The following is a 19,484-nucleotide window of genomic DNA, read 5'->3' as shown; positions in this document are numbered from 1 at the left end:
TGAGCATCTGCAAAAAGAAATAATGAATGAAAATAAGAACTTGAAGGAAAGGAAATAAGGACTTTCCACTTAGGTTCTCCAAAACTACAGTTCCCATGGTGAAAGTCAGTGAAATTACTGTGTGAAATACTGCATTTGATAAGAAAGTTTTGCATAATTTACTTATTCTTATTCTGTCATATAAAAATGATTAATAATTCAGGAGTAATAGAGCAACAAGTTGCTATAAATTAAGAGCACTCTTTGCTGCTGCTACATGCATATATATATATTTGCAATGTAGTAGTATATCAACTGAAGTATAAAAGTTTTAGGATATACAGTCAACTAAAAGAATGTGACAGATTTAAATATGGAACTTTCTAAAGAGTTACAACTTAATTAAAACAGTGATTTGACAAAACGGCAGCATCTTTAGTACTGTCCCCACAGCAGCCATCATAGCTGATGTGAATTTAAAATGTGTTCCTTTTCTTGAAGACTTTCACAATCACTCTCTTATGAAAATAATAAATCTCAGGGAATGAACACTATTTGAGATATAGCTAAGATGATTTCTCCAGTAAAAGATTTGATAAAATTTTGCAGGAAATTAAGGAAATGTTTTTAACAGTTTATTTGGTCATACAGTGTAGGAACTGAGGTACACAGGCTCTCTGGTACCATAGTAAGTATAGAAATGATTGAAATAGAACATTAATGAGAAGCAATTTGTATGACATGTATGTCCACATTCAGTAGAAATTTTCAATGACTCCTGCTTCTGGTGGAGGAAAAGTGGAGATCTGTACGGGAAGACTCAGGAGCACTTCTGAGTTTCCAGGTCTTCTTAGGAAGATGCTCATCTACCTCATGATCAGGGAGAGACTAGATGCCTTTTTATTCCCCAAAATAAAGGTAGGCCTGAAGTTTCATGGCACAAGGGCAACTTCTGGAAGAGATCCATGGCACATCTGGCAAGTTCATTGATCTGGGCCACTGGGAAGACACCAGGACTCACACGCTATATCAATATTATCAGGTAGTGCATGAATCATATAATCATAGAATATCCCGAGTTGGAAGGAACCCACAAGGATCATCGAGTCCAACTCCTGGCTCCACACAGGTCTACCCAAAAATCAGAATTCAGACCATATGACTGAGAGCAAAGTCCAAACACTTCTTAAACGCTGACATGCTTGGTGCCGTGACTATGTCACTGGGGAGCCTGTTCCAGTACATGACCACCCTCTTGGTGAAGAACCTTTTCATGATATCCAACCTGAGCCTCCCCTGTTGCAGCTTGTCATGCAAAAGGAATGATCTGCAGAGTGAAACAGCTGATGTTGAGGACCTGATGTTCACACTGCATGGCTTGTAGAAGATTTTTTCCATTTCAGACCAGCCCTAGTTTGAGCCTCTGGACTGATTGCTTACAAATAGTATAAGAGCAACTGGTTTAGTTTCAAACTAAAAATCAAACTAAAAGTATTTTAAATCTACTCAGTTACATGAAAAGAAGTGTAATAAATGAAGACAATTAGTAAATCTCGTTCAAAAGTGCCCTCCTGTTCCTGCGCTAGTGTAGAAGCACCCAGAATGCACTAACCTGCCTGCTGGTTGCTCTGCTGAGGCTCAGCAGAAAAAACTCTACCACACCAGGACAATCTGACACCTGCTGCCTCTTGGCATTTTAGCTATTGTCCAGTATCAAAGATTTAACAGAAAAAAAGAGTATATGAACTTACAGCTAAACAGAGCTCAGTTCAGCCTCTTGGCCTGAAGCAGACTGATTTGGTATGCTATGTCTTTTCCTGTTGAAGCTAAAACTTTATAGAGAGAAATGCAAAATTTCAAAAGACGAAAACAAAAGATCTTGTTCTAAAACTTATCTCTGAGATGCCTACTCAATGCTAAGATGTTCTATCAGTTGGAAACAAGTTATTTTTTTCTTTAGTACCTTGCCAGTGATACCTTCTATCAGATACCAAACATATATAAGTTCAGACTATATAAATGAACAATCAGTTCACATTAGCAAAGCTTTATCAATTAGTATTAGTAAAGATCTTTCCTGTAATGTGTAAACTTCACAAGCTATGTGAAGTCAAACAATATAACAAGGAGAATCAGACCTGTCTCTTATATCTAGATATCAGTTGCTACCTTAATTGAGCGCTTCATTTCCTACATTTGAAGCCTGAAGACTTAAATGGTGCTAGGCTACCAAAAAAAAAAAATAAAAATAAAAAAGGCAAGAAACCCTTAGCACCAAATGCTTGGTGATTAATAGGACCAATGACCTACAATATCAATGTGACCATCAGAAATAAGGAAGGAACTTGGATTGACAGCTGAACAAACTTCTTACCTTCACCTGCAGAGCAATTGCTAGGTGCTTCTTCAGAATTCACAAAACACTTTTTCTGTATACACTGCAGCATGGCTTCATGTGCTTTTGTCACTGCCATATTAAATAATGAAGGGTATATTTCACACAAGTTTGGTAGTTACTTGAGTTTCTCCACGAAATGAGCACACTTGTCTTATAATAAGTTATTAGACTTTATGTTTCATAAAATAACATCTCTTTAACCAACCTATTTGTTTATTGGAATTCCTGAAGTTTCATCTCTCCATATATTTCTCCCTAAATTTTATAACTATATATTCATTTTTGCTTTTATTTGTTCAGCAGAAACTATCATTGTTATCCACCCTGACCTTCCCACCAAAAAAAAAAAAATACTGGTTAATGTACTTCTCAGAAAAACACAAAATTAAAAAGTAAACAAGATAGTCAAAAACTAGTGGAGCATTGTTGTATATTTTTAGCTTTTAGCCCTATAAAGCCCTGTAAAGAATTTTTTATAAAGTGTTGTTTGGGTAGAGTATTACTTAGTAAACTATTTGTCATCAAAACTATTAAGCTCTTGTATTAAATGACTGGCAGAGAATTATTTCTAAATAGTCAGTTAAATCATTGTGGCAGCATTTTACAACTTAAATGGTGTTTTACATTAAAAGGAATTATATCAAACAGTTATGCTTTCTAATTTTTATACAAGACAGAATTATCCTAAAACCAAATACTAGTTGTTTACAAGTGAGAGCTTAATGCTAAAACGGGGTATAATATGCACTACAAAATGTTATAATTGGAGAAAAATGCACACATTTTAAAAAAAGAGAAAAAATCCTGAATAATTTACAGTAAATAAAAAATGAGCCAAATATGCTTTCTCCTAGTATTTTTTTTTCTGAATCCAAAATATTTTTGTCATTTATCAGTAAATGAATCTGAATATAAAATTTATTTTTTCTTCTTCCCCTAAGACTGATGAATGGAGCAAGGCATTTATTTAGCTTGCAAATTTTATAAGATAGAAAAATAATTTTTGATGAAATGAAGAGTTCCTCAGGTTTCTCAGTTAAATGCAAAAATATCTACTACTGTTTCATTTTTGGTGAATAGAATATTTTTTGAGTTCAAAGCAAAAATGATTGACTAATGCTAATGCTTGACTTATTTTTTTAGGGTACCTCTAATTTGTGTTAAAACAAACTGTGAAAAAATGAAAAGGTTTGGGGTGTTTTTTTTTTTTTTTTCCCTTTTACTGGCATCAGAATAAACAGTGAGAAATGAATTCTGACTGAGGAATGACAAAATACTGTAAATAAATGAAAGACATTATGAATGTGACTAGAGAATAATAATAATTATTATTTTTTTTTACAATACAGTGAAAAATTGCAAACATGATCAGGAGCTAGTTTTAAAACAACCAAAAGGAAGTACATTTTAAGGCATGAGTAATTACATTGTTGAATGTTTCTCCATGAATTTCTGTGGATGCTAAAACAGAGTGAAAAAAGCAGTTAAACTAACTAGTAGAAGAGAATGGGACAGTGACTACAAAACACAGTGATGTGGCACATCTTTGGCCTAGGGAGTCCCTCAGTTTGCCAGAAGTGGGAAAGATTGGGATATTGTACAAGCTGAAGTACTACTTTGCATTTGTCCTGTTCTAGTTTTTCCTGATATTAGCCATTTCTAAGGAATAGCACTTGGGATTTTTGAGCTTGAACAATTTCATTCTTAGGATTCGTAGAGTTTGTTAAGCCTGAGTATTTTGACCAAGACAAATTTTCCAGTTTCATAAACATTCCTAAAAATTGCTGGCATCCCTGCACATGGCAGGTAGGTTGGAACTAGATGATCTTTAAGGTTCCTTCCAACCCAAGCCATTCCTTGATTCTATGGTTAATTTTGTTGATGATAGTTACACTGAAATAATGTCTCCTTGCTGCATGGTGTCAAATGTGATCAGCCTTGCCACGTTTTGCTGTATAGCAACAGAAGTGTGTGTGGAATTCACTTATCTCTTCTCTCTTTGTACAGGAGACAAGATACAGATTAACCTTCTCAGTTCTTGCCTAAGGCCTTTGGCAGGTGGTGTTCTAGAATAATTGTAGCAGTTTAGGGTGCTATAGACTTCAACACTCTTCTTTCACCCTTTTCCTAAGGTTCCTGTTCTTTTAGTAGTAGCAGCAGAAGCGCATATGTCTCTGAGATACTGTGATTTGTGACTTGACATAAAAACATAAATCCCTGTTGTCCAGCTAATACAGAAAGCAGTACCTGCACTGGGTTGTGAACTACAGCATCTGACAGTGGGCACACTCTTACTTTCTTCCATACTCAATATGGCAGTATGAACCTTTGGGAACAGAGGCAGGAGCCTCTTCAGCTTTCTGTGGGAGGAACTGGCAGAGATACTCTGCAAGAGCTTCCCTCCTTTGGTAGAAGCTAGGCAGAAACTGTGTCTGGCAAACAACATCTTGAGTACTCTGAGCAGTTCAAGGAAGAAACAGCATTCAGATGAAACATCTGTGAGGTCAGACAGATATAATTAATATAGCTTATAAGATATAGGATGTGCTTGCTAACAAGTCATGCTATATCTGTTATCCTTCTAGAGTGGGCTAACAAGCAGCATAACACTTGTAGCAGGAATGCTGGTTTCTCTATAGAACAGGGAAAATCAGAATGAAATGAGTTGAATGGTTTACAAAGGGCTTTTCCTTTAGATTGCTTCTATCCAGTGAATGAAATGCCTTTTTTGTACTTCAGCAAGATAAGTATCATAAATGGTTACTAAGTGTGATTAGAGGTGAGGCTACTTTATGTTTTAGAAAATTGCACAGTAGTTTAAGTAAATGGTCTTTCAATTTTAAACTAACTTCTAAAGAAATTTGTCAGTAAAAATAATAAAGCCTGTAAGGGCTATATCCAGAAGATTTCATGCATATGTCCAAGTATTTGTTCCCAAGTCCAAAACATGGATCTTTGAAATTCTCTAGCAGTAGCTGTATAATCCTGAACCCATCGAAAATTTGCAGGAATCTCATAATTCCTTAACAGAACATTCCCAGATGCTCCAAAGCTTCTGCGGGGAATAATTTTGAAGCATTTTAACTTTGATCCTTCTGAGAGTCTGGGTGACAAGGATATCAAATCACCGTAAGGAGTTTAAGTGACTAGCTGCATAAGAGGATCCGTGCTATGAATTTTTGTTCATAGAATGACCCTAAGTCACAGGAAAAAGTGGGATTTTACTTATATCTCTCTCAGCTGCCTTTGCTATTACCCTGGGAGGTTTCCTGGTTGGATTTGTAGGGGATTCAATTCTCAGGAACTTCACATAAGAAAGTGAACAAGGAGTTCATGATGATTAACTCAAGGTGTAGATTCCACAGCGGGAGATAGCGTGTGAGAATCCATCTTGCCTAGCCTCAGACAAGTAACAGGCCTTTTTTTGCTTGGTACCTACATCTACATAAAAGAGAGCTGAACTTTTTGAGAATGACATGGCATTCAGGTGGACTCTGCTCTGAAACACGTGTGATTTTTGCATCCGTTTTGCAAAAATGCATAAATCTAAACAACTTCTGAGAAGAGTACCCACAATCAGACTTCACTGCACTCTTTTAAAATGAGCATAAAAGAACCCATGAGACATAAAACACCTGATATTTCTCAGAAGAAAGAAAAGCTATAGCAGGCAGCTTGTATGGAGCTACTATGGCACTATATCAACCAACAAAATACAGAGAGCTCTGTATGACACATAAAGGCAAATTTGTAAGTACTACATAGCATTACTATTTGGGGGAATCAAGTTTATGAACAGAATAAAAGAAAACCTTCTCAGGATTCAGAACCATCTAAAGATAAGTTAGAAGCAAGAGGATGCATGAGACAAAATAGAGAAACGCCAACCTAGTCTTTTTTTTTTTTTAATATATATATATAATACAGATACTGACAGAATAAAGGTGAAAGGGCAAGTTACAGGAAATGTGTAATAGACATCAACAAGAAAATGGGTTCAAAGTATTTGTGCTGTATGTGTGTGTGGTCTTATTCAGAATTTAGGGGAATTCTGAACTACAGAAGTGTACCAGAAAGGACTGTGAAGGAGGGATATAGTCTTATTGTGGAAGGTAAAAAAAGGTGTGAAAATGAACAGAGGTGAGAGAACAAGATTGTTGATTCCTGTGGGACACTGAGATACGATAGGGGAGATAATTTTATACAGTATGGTGGATTCAGATGTCTCATGATGAATTGCAACACATTCTGAAGCAGAATTAGAAAAGAGAGACATAATGGAGAGTTAGGGCAAAAGCTATATGAGGATGAGAAGGGGAGGCACCAGACTGCTTGGTTATTGGTTGAGTGGGAGACAGTGAAAAAAAAAAAAAAGAAACAGAAAGAAAAACAACAGTGTGTGTTCAGAGAGAACACACATCCAAAAGAACATTCAGAAAACTACAGCTGCGTATACTCAGATTACCTCCTCAGACAAACAGTGGTAACTTTGGGGTGCAGAAATTTCATGCACAGCTTTCCAAAACATATAAACACCAATTTTACTAATCTGCTAACGTGAAGCAATGGGAGCACAAACTCTCATATACATGTCTCTCCCTGATTTCAGAAAGTAGAAAAATTGTAATTTGTAATCTTATTTCATTGTCACATTTGCTCCAGGTTATTGGCAAAACTACTCCAGAATGTTGTATTCAACTGAGAGCTCAGGACATACTTTATGCAAAAATGTAAGTCAACAGTTATCAACCACATATTTTGAGACAAGTCTAGCAAAGCAAACCCAGATATTTTCAGTTTGTTTCAGCTGCTTAATGGAAAAAAAAAAAAAGTAGTTTCATGCGGAGCATAAATTTAGTCATGATCCGACTCCTTGAACACTTTGTAAGCCTTAGTTAATTAGCCCTTGCAACCCCCCTGCTGGGAAAACAAGTAATATTCTTCTAGTTTTACAAATGAGGGATTGGAGGAAGAGTGACATTACTTCAAATGGCTTGCCCAAGCACACATAGAATCGGTGTGGGGGAGTCTAGTTAAAAGTTTAATAGTGGGTAATTCTTACTGTGCTGAGACTGTGCTTTTCTGCATTGCCCAAAACCTTAGCAACGCATCTGGAAGGAGGGATGTAGAGGGAATCTGTAAAGGGGAGGAGAGGTCTTTCATTGCAGATATTAAAAAACTACATACAAAGAGGAAAAAAGGCAGAGGGTGACTGAAGCACAAACATAAATATGGATATGTTATTATTATTACTTGTTTAGAACTGGAAATGTGCTTGACTGCACATTATGTTATCCAAATGTATTGCGAATACTGATTATATAAAAAATTAAGTTATTTCTGATTATACAATGCAATCATTTTGACAGCGTCCCGGTAATGTCTTGTGATTGCTGTACAAATACAAAGGAAACTGCAACTCTATATTATGGTGAAATTTGCTTCACAGCTGCATGAATAAAATTATTTTTTCAAGCAGCAATCCTTATATAACCCCTTAATGTAACTTCTGCTTGCAGTGTCATTTCCAGCAGCTCTCATTTTCATAATGCTTTGGAAGTCACCATGTGAACTTACAATACTTTATTAGTACCAATAAATCAAGCATGATAGCTGTGTTGAATACACAAGGGTCAGTGTCTAAGCTTACAATAGTCAGCACTGCTGTCTTGTCTCAGTGAAATTGTCATCTGATTCACTGTGTCATCTGATGGTAAAATGTACTGATAAAAATATGCTTGGAAAAAATGGAATAGATTCTAATTAGTTATTGAAATACATCATTAATATCAAGTAATTGATATAGAAAATTGGCTGTACACATTGGAGTGATATTGTCTTTTTGTCTCATGCCTTCTATTTTTTTGAAGAAGAATTATTCTGTCTCAGACACAGACTTAGTGGGGAGAGATGCAAACAACTCAGTGCTCTCTTTATCCTTACTGCCTCATGCAGCCTGAGGATACTCCTATGCTCCTCTACCACTTGGTGCAGGAGGGGTTCACACAGGGGTGGAGCACCCTCTTCTTCCCCTTTGAGCAAGTCTATACTTCAAAATATTGCAAAACTTGCTGGTTGAAATGCATATGGCAGTAGTAGATATACAGGACTATTGGCACATCAAGCAGACTGAAACATAGCACTGTGATTCAGGCACTGAGCAGAAACTTCAATGTTGCTGTTAAAGCTGATCTATGACTGATTAATTTGCTTTGTAATTTTGGTTAAAATGGATCTGCCCTATTTTCTGGTCCTTCATCAGTAAGTCAAACCACACCCTAAAACCACACAAAAAGGACCACACAAATCCATTAAGTTTGGCCTTTGTAAAAGCACAGAGAGAAAGAAAAGTACGTGGAAGTAATTTCTGAGTTGTCGATGACAGATTTTTCTTTTGATTTCACACTTTTGCGAAAGACAGAAGAGACCTTACCGTAGCTGTCATAAGCCTCTTCACTTGTTCCATGACCATAATCATAATATTCAGGCACACTGGAAAAGATTCAGATAGGCATGTTATTATTGTCATGGGTAAGCAACTCAAAATAGAGCACAGAAAATGAAATGTATTTTAATACTTTTACATGATAGCATAGTCCAGCTAGTTTCAGGGATAATGAAAACTATGAAAATGTAAAGAAGAAGGTATTAATGATGATAATAGATATAATAAATAAAATCACATTCTTTATCTGTTAAGCATAAGGTAAAATTGTCCCTAAATACATAAAGCTAGGAGATGTGACAAACACTGTCAGAAATTCTATTTGCAAAAATAAAGTATGAAAACAGTCTATCCACTTTATTACTCACTATTGTTAAACTGCCAGAAGAGGTGTAAACCCATTTACCTGTAATTCCAAACATTTATGCAGTATCAAATTCAGCATTCTTTTTTTCCCAAAGATAACTTTATTGTACTGTATGGAACCTGTAAACCACTTATTTTTACTGCGAACACTGACAGTTTTTCAGCTTTTATCCTGAAGAAGAATGTTTCCACTGCTCCTGCACAGGCCTATTGCTTATGCAGTTACTGACAGTCATGCAAAGTTTTACACAGTAGTAATAAAACACATATTTAAAGGTTTAAGGAGTGGAAAATCAGTTTCAAAAGAACATTTTGATTGCTTTTTGTTAATTAAAAAGATCAAGTATTGTTGTATCAGCATGTTACCAAAGGATTACAGATCATAGTAAGAACTTGATAATCAGCAATCCCCTTGAAGTAGGCACCCAGAAAATTTGACCTCTAATACATATTGAAACAGGAGCGGAATTAATCACACTCTTGCTTTACTGCTATTATAATTCATGGTTTGAATTCTGTATTTGGTACCTGGAACCAAATTCAAGATCAGACTACTGCTGCTATCAGGTACCAGGCAGACATTAAAAGGAGTCAGTACCTGACCAGAAAACTTGCAATCTCAGTGCATTATATGATATTGTATTTCTTCTATCTGCAGGGAAACAAACAAAAAATATTTCCCTGTTGTTAACTCTTTTGTTGTCACTTTTGCTCCTTTTTCCTTGGAGACTATGTGAGAAGGATTCTTTCAAAAACAACAGTAGCATGCAGCCAGCCCATTATTTCTCTATTTGTAACGTTATTGCTCAGGCAATTTTCCATATTGGATTATTGCTTCAAAAATATTAGTTTACACTTGAAAGAGAAGCTTAGTTGACAGTGGAATGTAAGGAAAAATATTTCACAAATGGAATAGACATAAACAAACAATCTGTAACAATTATTTTCTTAAACAAATGTTGACTTTGTTCACCAACTGCCTGTAATCAGATTTTTAATGTCTTGAACTTAATAATTATTCATAGCTATTCCTGGAATAATTTCTGAGAATAATTCATGTGCTGTATCTCATTTGAGAGCACTGATTGCATGTGTTTGATAACTGACAGTCAAGTTATTCTGATTTGGGACACAACATTCCCTGACTGGGTTGGTACTACTCTCATAGTCAGTTTTGAGCTACAAATATTGTGTATCGGTTTTTTGTTTGTTCTGATTTTGAACAAAAAATGCAATGATAATTGTTGTGCATTACTAACTTAGCCAGCATTCATTCATTCATTCATGTGAGCAGAAAGTGCACTGATGTAAATATCTTAGACATGAAATTCATTTACTAAAACAGAAAGTGGATTTATGAGTGACATGAATGAAAATTCATTTAAAAATTTTTCCCAATGCCATCTGAGCATAACCACAGTAGAGTCATCCAGTTTGCTTGAAAAGTAATTATCCAAACATATACACCCTTCTCTTGAAGTTGTGCAAGACTTTAGAAACAGACAGGAAGAATACATCTTTTTATTTGTTGAACACACTAAACATTCTGTAGCATTTTTGCAATGATTTTAGTAGCCAATTATAATACAATTTACAGGACTATCCAGGGTGAATTGGGTAGTCAAAATCAGGGATAAATCCAGTCATATCTACAGAGTTCATGGTTTTAGACCTAAGAAAATGTTTGAAATGTTCAGAACAGACAGTTGACATACCACCCAGATCTGGCATAAAAAATCTCATCTAATACAATTTAAGCATCATCATTTTGGCATACTGTAGCTTTTTCTTGGTAGAGGAGGGTGTTGGAATAGTGAGGTGGGTTATAGGAAAAGAAATCATAGAACTCTAATCTTCTGTCAGTGGATAAGATCCTAATATTTCTTCCTCTTATATTTTACAAACAAAGTGCATCCAAAGGTCAGCTTTTAGATGAGTGCATTTTGGACCCAATCCAAAGGCCAGTAAGTTATCAACAGCAGTCCCCCTTTCACTGGTCACTTGAGCGATTGCCATCAGTATAACATCTAGCAAAATGTAACACTTGTAAGAGCAGGTAAAAATTCCTTGCTACCTTATGGTTGTTGTATTTTTTTATTTGAGAAAAAAAACAACACAGTCATACAGACAATAAGAATGAGAGATAAAAATCCTGCACAGAAAATATTTGGAAATTAAATACATTATAAACAGAATTCAAAGTCAATATGCAAACCATTAAAATAAGAAACAAGCTGTATTGCAGCTGTAGAAAGGAAATGATTTGTTGTATACTGAAAAATTGATGTTTGTAAGCACAATCCTTAAACTGTTTCTGAAAACGCGTAATTCATAGCACAATATCTAAGTTCTCCAAATTTTTTCCTTGAATAATGCATGTTTTCATTGGAATGAAAATATTTCAAATTCATTGGTAACTCATATTTAGATAGTGTTTTGAACAATAACTGGGGTGAATTTGTTAGTACTTAGTACGAAATACCCGATTTAAAGACGTCTTGTGAGCCAGACTGTTCATTCATTAGTCTGCTCTATTTTAAACCTTTCTGAATATTCACTATAAATCTATTATATGCATTTATTTGTAAACATTTTGCTATGTGTTTTATTAAAGTGAACAATGAATGTTAGAAAAATGGGTGATAGAACATGGTTCTACATACATAAGGTCTTATTTTTTTTATTATTATTATTATTAAAATACAGATAAACATAATTCATTTGCATTGTGCCCAGCTATGGAAGGAAAAAAACAGCAAATGAATTCAGCATAAATAAAAACTTGTTTATATAATTTTAACGTTTTCAGACAGTTCCTGAAAACTGCAGTGATCGTGAATTCTAGAAACCTCAGGTTCTGTTGGCAGTGCTAATTGGAAACAAGACATCATTATCTATCATTAGCATTTATTACTTTCAAGCAAGATTAAGTGTAATTTACTAAAATTCAAGTACCCACCTGAAAGCATGATGCAATACATTTTATAATGTGGATAAGATTAACTCATTAACAACTTCACAGATTTTATTCCTAAATTTTCAAAGTATTGCACTATACTTTAACACCACAACTCTGAAACACAGGGGACAATGTGCCATGACTTAGACTTACCTTCTATATGTACCACTTGTGGAAAAAATTACATATATGGGACTCTGAGTCTTACAAATAGTTTAATTATTTTTATATCCCAATTGTTTTTCAACATTAGAACCTCTGATAAAATTTTCCTCTACCTAGATTAAATTTTCAGAACTAGGATATATGATTCCGTGGTTAGCGGACAAGAATATTTATAATGTATATACCATTAATCTTCATAATCATAATATATTTATATTTATTTTTAACTTAACTGTAGCTCTTGGTTAGTGCTTTTGAACCCATTTTAAAGTCTGGGGATCAAACATCTTTTCAGGCAGATAAAGACAGATCAGTTCCAAAGAAAAGAATAAAAATGTTCTTTATTTGAGCACTAAGGACCTCCTGAATTCCTTCCAACCAGAATTATCTGGTGCTCCTATGAAATGACAATACATTAAATGCAGAGACTGTATACTTAAACAGCAACTGGCTTTTAATCTCTCATTAGGTGGGACATTTTCAAATTTACAGAAACTAAGCAAAATTAAAGTGCAACTTGTGTCAATACCCATAGGAAACCAAACAGCTCAAAAGGCTTTGGAGAATAGTGCTTTAAGATGGTATAAGCAGAGAAATGCAAACAAAGGAGTTAAGATTGAAGTCACAAAACCTTAACTCTTGGGGTCAACAAACTACCTGAGGGAGGATTGATGTTCACCACTCAGCGATCAATGGTTTGAGATATGGAAAATCACAATATTAACGAATAGACTGCACTAGCCTTTGACTGATCTCTTCCTGTACCTGAAGGAAGCTGCTGGCAAAAGACACAGGGTCAGCAGAATTACCTTTTGGCTCCCTGGCTGCTCTTGCAGCTTCTCTAATATAAGGCAGCAGAACATTGCAAGAATTGAAGAACTTGAGTTCTTTGTGTTCTCTCATGTATCTTTTTCTTCTCTTTTTGTTCTTTGCTTTCACTCACTGATAAACATCTAAATTCTCTAGCTTGTTCTCTAACTGTGGAGCACAAAATGTGGTTGTGGACATGCAGTGGTCACACTAACAGCCAGAGTTGATAGGTACAAGAAAGGGTTGGTCTGTTTTAAACACTGCAAATGCATGGTTCCATATAGATACCTGGTGAAGTGTGTTCTATAGTCTATCCTGAAAGATCTTAAGAATCTAACAGCTTTTGATTAAAACCTGTTGAGCTAGATCTTTAGCAGATGATTATTTATTTATTTTTGCTGTAAATGCATATTATTATAACTTGCTTCTCTTTCATAATGGTTGCACTCTTTAGCTGGAAGATTATACACTAGAATCTTATATTAACTTTTTATTAGGAAATGTTTAGGAAAGAGTTAGTCAAATTAGAAAATTTTGATCAGCCTTGGAATTATAACTCACACATTAGGTAATAACCAGGATTCTTTGGTGAAGTACTTGAATTGGTCCAAACTAGAGATTCAGCTCATGCCAGTGAAGTTCCATAGCTAGATTCATAAGCAAACAGATGAAAAGCTTCCATGCTATACTTTGAATAACTCTTGAGAGACTTCCCTCCTCGTGTTGTCACTTGACAATGTGAGAATGAACCAATGTGTTTTAGGACTGGCAGTCTTTGAAGAGAGATTCCTGCCTTTGCGTTGCGCAGTTAGCATCGATATTTTAGACAAATACAGAGAAATAAAATTACAGCTCTCTTTATATCTATATCCCAGTCTGTATTAGCTTCACATAACAGATTCTCAAGTCAAGCTAACGCACTAGATGACTTATAAGAACCCCTAGAGGTGGGATTCAACCTTTTAGACAACTCTTATTCTTTTTTCATTTCTTCAGGTGGATCCTTTGAGGTCTTGGTATCCTATCTCCCATTACCTCCCTCTTTTCCAATATCATTTCTGTTGAGCATCTTGCAGAATTTTCAGTTTTAAATACTGATAAATGATACAATCAAATACGTATCTCTTATGCTAACAGGATCCTGTCTAATACTATTCCAGTTGTTTCATGTATGACTGCATTTGTAATGCTTCTCCCTCCTACATAACAGAAGCAGTCAAGTCAGCAGGATTTAACTTATAGCTGACAATGAAAGAAGAGTTGTTTACACAAAGCAGCATCCTTCTTCTTGGAAGAGAAGTGAGAGAAAGTTGCACTTACATGAACTGCAATATATGCAATTTTTATAAAATAATATTTCATAATATTTCATATTGGAAATGTGTAAACAAAGAAATAATCTTCCTAGGAATCTAAGACTTACTGGATCATCTCTGTTTAATTAAGCATTACATCTATAGGAAAGATGAGGAGTCTTTTGAATAAAGGAACTTGTAGGATTCATCCTTAAATCATAAATATGGACCTTTACTAAACAGTTCTTCAGAACTAATGGAATAATATGGTGAACAATTTAGTGGGTAAAGTTTCCTTTTTTTTTTTTTTTTTTATCTGAAAGCTCAATTTTGATAGTATTCATATTTTTAACTAAGAAGAATATCTCCTTTACAATACTCCCTGGACTTATTTTGTAGCTTACAATATGCCTGAAGTTGAACTAGATCTCATCTGTCTCCAGTGTTTATTTCTTTGAGTTCATGTTACTGCAACTCTGATTAAAAAAAATAATAAATAATTAAGCCAGTAGAGCTGTAAAGGATATGTGCAGAGAGCCTTCTGAATTGCAAGATGATTTTGGATTCTGAAGTTTTTGCAAAGTTTGAAATAGAAACCAAAATTCCATTTATGGGCTACAACCACAGACACATGGGGATTTCTATTAAAATATTCTCCATCCCTCTGTATTTTTCTCATACACGCAAAATTATTACTATTTCAGAATATAATATAAAATATCTGCAGACATAGTATTTACAAAGGGAGTGATACAGAATTTTAGGAATCCCACCCAGTTTTAGAGAAAAAAAACTTTTCTCTACTTCAGAGCAGCTAAATTTTCATTTTGCTCATAGAATCAAGTAAATGAGAAGTGGCATTTGAAAACAGTTTCTGATGATGAATGCCGTAAGTGGATTGCTGTGAAGATACATAAAATGTCATATTCTAGGCTTCCTGGCTTGATTGATTTTAATGGGTTGGAAATAAAATACAGAGAAATCTTTATTTAAAAACAGGTGGATATAAGCACAAAGCTAAAATGAAATACGACAAAGTATAAATACATTGCATTCTGGTTAAAAAGTGAGAGAATGCATAATAGGGAAAAATAATAAAGAATATTGCATTTTAAAAAGAACCAATGTACCTATTGCAGCTTGGATTATATTTATATGTCTATATATTTAACTATACAGGAATATTTTGAATGCGAAGGAAAAATGATTAAACCTCCAATCATATTGCCAAAAGATTTACTCATGAGAATCTGATAAATAAGTTACTGATTATTCACAGTTCTGTCTAACTATCATTTCTCAACTAAGGACAAAAATGTTTCACTTAACTATGGACATTTCACTCCAATCCTATTCTGCAGAAGCTTTTTACAAAGCTAGTAGTTAAAGAAACAGTGGGACTGGTTGATCGAGTAAGTGTATCTGTTCATTGCTTTAAGCATTTATTTGAACTCATTCTATCCTCAAGGAAGATCATTGACCTCTCTCTGTATTTTCCTTCTGAATACAATCACAACATATAAATCTGACAAATGCTGTTTACTAAAGCTCCTCAGCAAGACATTACAAGACATTAGGAAAGGACATATGTAAATATCATTGTGATTTTCTCTGTCTTAAGACTGTTCAGAAATATTTGTTCCATATTCAATTGCTTTGGTATTCAGTTAGCATAGATATCTTCCACCTTTTGCTTGAAAATCCCTCCCCAGCATTATTGCTGGGGATTCAATTGGAGGGAGGGTAGATATTTGGAAACCACAGACAGGGAATGCTGAACTGCACTGCACCTACAAGGGGTAGGTACAGACACACTAGAGACATTGGAAAGAGATAGGAAATTACTAGAAACCCCCTGGGCTTCTCCCTGCAGAATGTCTATCAGTAGGTAAGGAAACTGATATAATTTGAATATCTTGTGGGAAATATGTAGGCTTCCCTGTTATCTAAGCATGAAAACTTTACAGTGCTGAAGACTAAATCTGTAAATAGGAATCAGAATTTACCTGCTATACAACAGCTATTTGCTACTGGCAATGTTTTTTTTCCAAGTAACTTCTGATTAGTTTTTCAAAAGTTTCCAGATGAAGTTTTCCTTCAAAAGATATATCAGAAAAGGTTCTACTTTTAGTAAGGTTTTAACATCTGTTTAGCCAAAGCCTGAAACAGAACAAAAGAGACATTTCCACCATGTATGTAAGAAGCTTTTGAGGATTTTTGACTCAAAGTTCGTTGAAGAAAGCATAAGCTTTTCAGTAGCACTGTGCTGATCCCCTGCTTGGACTGCTAGACTGTACAATGATGCTAATGAATTAACACTCTTAACGTCACTTACAGGGACAAACGTGGCCTGTAAACTGCCTGTAAACTGCTCCAATACAGCCCTTATGTCAGTAAAAGCCGTAAAAAATCTAAATGCTGCTGCTATTGTTCCCTCACATCCAAAGCAGAAGGTTTTTAGCAGTTCACTCTTGCAGAATCTTGGCAGAATTATTTATTCTTCTTGTGACTACAGATGACAGTGAGAAGGCTGACAAAACAGGTTTTGCTTTGCAATTTGCGTTAACCATTGTTTCATGTACTCTGGTACTGTGGTAAGAAGTCCACTTCAATACTTGAAAGTAAAAGTAGCACATTAGATAGTTTATGCTTCAGATGAGTAGGCCATGATTCATTTCCTTTGTAGTGTCAAATAAAATTACTAACTGTTCATTTTCTTGATAGTTTTGTATCTAGGATTTCTCCCCCTAATGAATTTGGCACCTTTTCAACATAACTAAGGAAACAGTCTAAAACCAGAAAGTTCATCCAGTACTGCATTGTACTGCATTATGAAATGTATTATAGATTTCAGTTTGTGTACATTTATATATCTAGATGAAAATGTTATCTGTGAAAATTTAAGATCTGATATCGTTATTATGAGGTCATCCTGAAGGAATGGATTTACTGCAATTTAATACGATATGCAAAACATACGAACGTCAGTGTCTTACCCTATTATGAATGAATTCATTATGTATTTAGAGCTTGAAATATCAGACTTACTTTAGTTGTTCATAAAAGGATTTCTGTCAGTCACACAAACCACTCAAAGCAAGCTGGAGTTTTAAAATTGGGTTACTTTCTTTATACTTGCAACAGAACAGTTTCCTGAATTTAATTGGATTATCCTGTGTTGTTATCTTGAAATAAACTTAGTTATGCATGAGCAAAAAGGGGAAAAGGTAACAGAAGATAGATGTAGAAGAGACCTCAGGATGTCACCTAGATCATTTCATCTGCCTCTAGGCAGACACAAATTTATTTACATAATTATTTACTGCAATTTGTCAAATGTGGTTTTAAATCTGCACTGGGGGACATTCCCAAGCACTGTAGTTCTGTTTTACTACTATTTTTTTTTTCCCTAAAGTAAATTTCTGTTACTGAAACATAGAAACATTTTTTCCTGAGTCCAAAAGGAGCTAGAAGAGAAGAACGGTCCCTTGATAGGATACATGAAATAACTTGTATCCCCAGCATAATTATGTACTGCTGGTTTTAGAATTGTACTAGTCTGAAAGAGCTATTTCACCTGCAGCACTGTGGTTGTGAAGAAGACATCTCTGGAATTAGATGTACATATGAAGTCTTGATACCTGGCAGTCAAACAAGGGTAAACAGGTTGATTTGGAGCTCAGGTAAATACACCCTGTTGATGTAAATAATTCCTGGAGATTTAGCTTGATAAGATGTTCTTTGCTTTTCTTCCTAAATCATTTTGCAGTGTCTCAGCACTGAAGTGATTGTACCTTAAATCACATAACTGACATGGGATGAACTGTGGTCCATGTTATATTTCTGCATATCAGATCAAGGAATAAGTGATCCCTAAATCTCCTGTACTAGAAGTCCACACTGCAGAAAAGGGAGCTATAAATAAATATAAGCTGTACAGTAGATCACATGAATTTAATAATAGAAGCAAGAATAAATGAGAAAATAAAGTTTCTTTTCAAAGTCAATAACTTCTGGTATATTCAACCTCAGTGGTTGAATGTGCTCTTGAAATTTTCAATAACTCTATGTCATTATAAGAAAGAGAATCAGAATTGCAGAGACTAGAATCATAGAACCATAGAATGACTTGAGTTGGAAGAGACCTTAAGGATCACTTAGTTCCAACAACCTGCCATTGGCAGGGATGCCCCCTACTAGATCAGGGCCTCATCTAACCTTGTCTTGAACACCTCCAGAGATAGGACGTCCACAACCTCTCTGGGCAACCTGTTCCAGTGCCTCACCACTCTCTGAGTAAAGAATTTCCTCGTTACATCTAAACTAAATCTCCCCTCTTTTAGTTTAAAAACATTCCCCCTTGTCCTGTCATTAACTGATTGAGCAAAGATCTGCAAACTTGGTGAGGGTGCACTTGATTCCACTGTCTACGTCACTGATAAAGATATTAAACTGTACTGGTCCCAGGACAGACCCCTGAGGGTCATTCAGGTTGGAAAAGACCTTGAAGACTGACTTACTAACATCAGACTACTACTGGTTGAATTGATAGGTATTGCTATGAATATATTGTTATTGAGCTATTATATTGGTATGGTCATAGCAACTATCTGCCATAGCAGGAAAATGGACTTGGCAGTATATATGTCCTGAAACATTTTTTTCTTGTTATATTTTTGTTATTAACACTAAGAAACAGGAGCCCAATGGGACTTTGCATACGACAGCACAGTTATAAGGATTCAACCACAGATAACTATATCTTTTGAATTAGATATTATTCAGCTAGATGAAGCTATGCCTGTCAACTTGAAATTCTCTGATACCATAACTTTCCTTTCTTCTTCTTCAGTCCTTTAAGATAGATATGTATCAGCTTTTATCAACACTATGTATAAGTCTTCAGATCATGTAGAAACAGAATGTATTTCAGACACATTAATGACATTTCATGTTAAGATTAGATTCTGTATTACCATTAGCATCTTAAACAGCTTCAGAAACAGAAGTTTGGTTATTGGCTTAGCGTCTGGGTTTGCAGTGTGCATCTGACAAACTAAAACCAAA

General features: G+C 35.0%; 1 protein-coding gene across 8 annotated transcripts in view; it reads right to left on the bottom strand.

The window, feature by feature from the left end:
• KHDRBS2 (KH RNA binding domain containing, signal transduction associated 2) overlaps window positions 1-19,484 on the bottom strand; it is a 378,305-nt gene that overhangs the window by 42,464 nt on the left and 316,357 nt on the right. For 7 of the 8 annotated variants that reach the window (XR_010830533.1, XR_010830531.1, XR_010830534.1 and 4 more), the window contains exon 8: window positions 8,811-8,869. Coding sequence is in view for 2 of the 8 variants with exons in the window: in XM_066994744.1 (XP_066850845.1) it covers window positions 8,811-8,869 (59 nt within the window). In the remaining 6 variants the exon portion in view is untranslated. Of the gene's footprint in view, window positions 1-2,142; window positions 2,447-8,810; window positions 8,870-19,484 lie in introns of those variants that run through there. The other variant, XM_066994743.1, reaches the window with a different exon arrangement.

The sequence above is a fragment of the Anser cygnoides genome, chromosome 3, assembly GCF_040182565.1.
Source record: "Anser cygnoides isolate HZ-2024a breed goose chromosome 3, Taihu_goose_T2T_genome, whole genome shotgun sequence".
NCBI lineage: Eukaryota > Metazoa > Chordata > Aves > Anseriformes > Anatidae > Anser > Anser cygnoides.
Note: the sequence above shows the minus strand (reverse complement) of the source record. Positions and strands in the feature narration are given on the sequence as shown.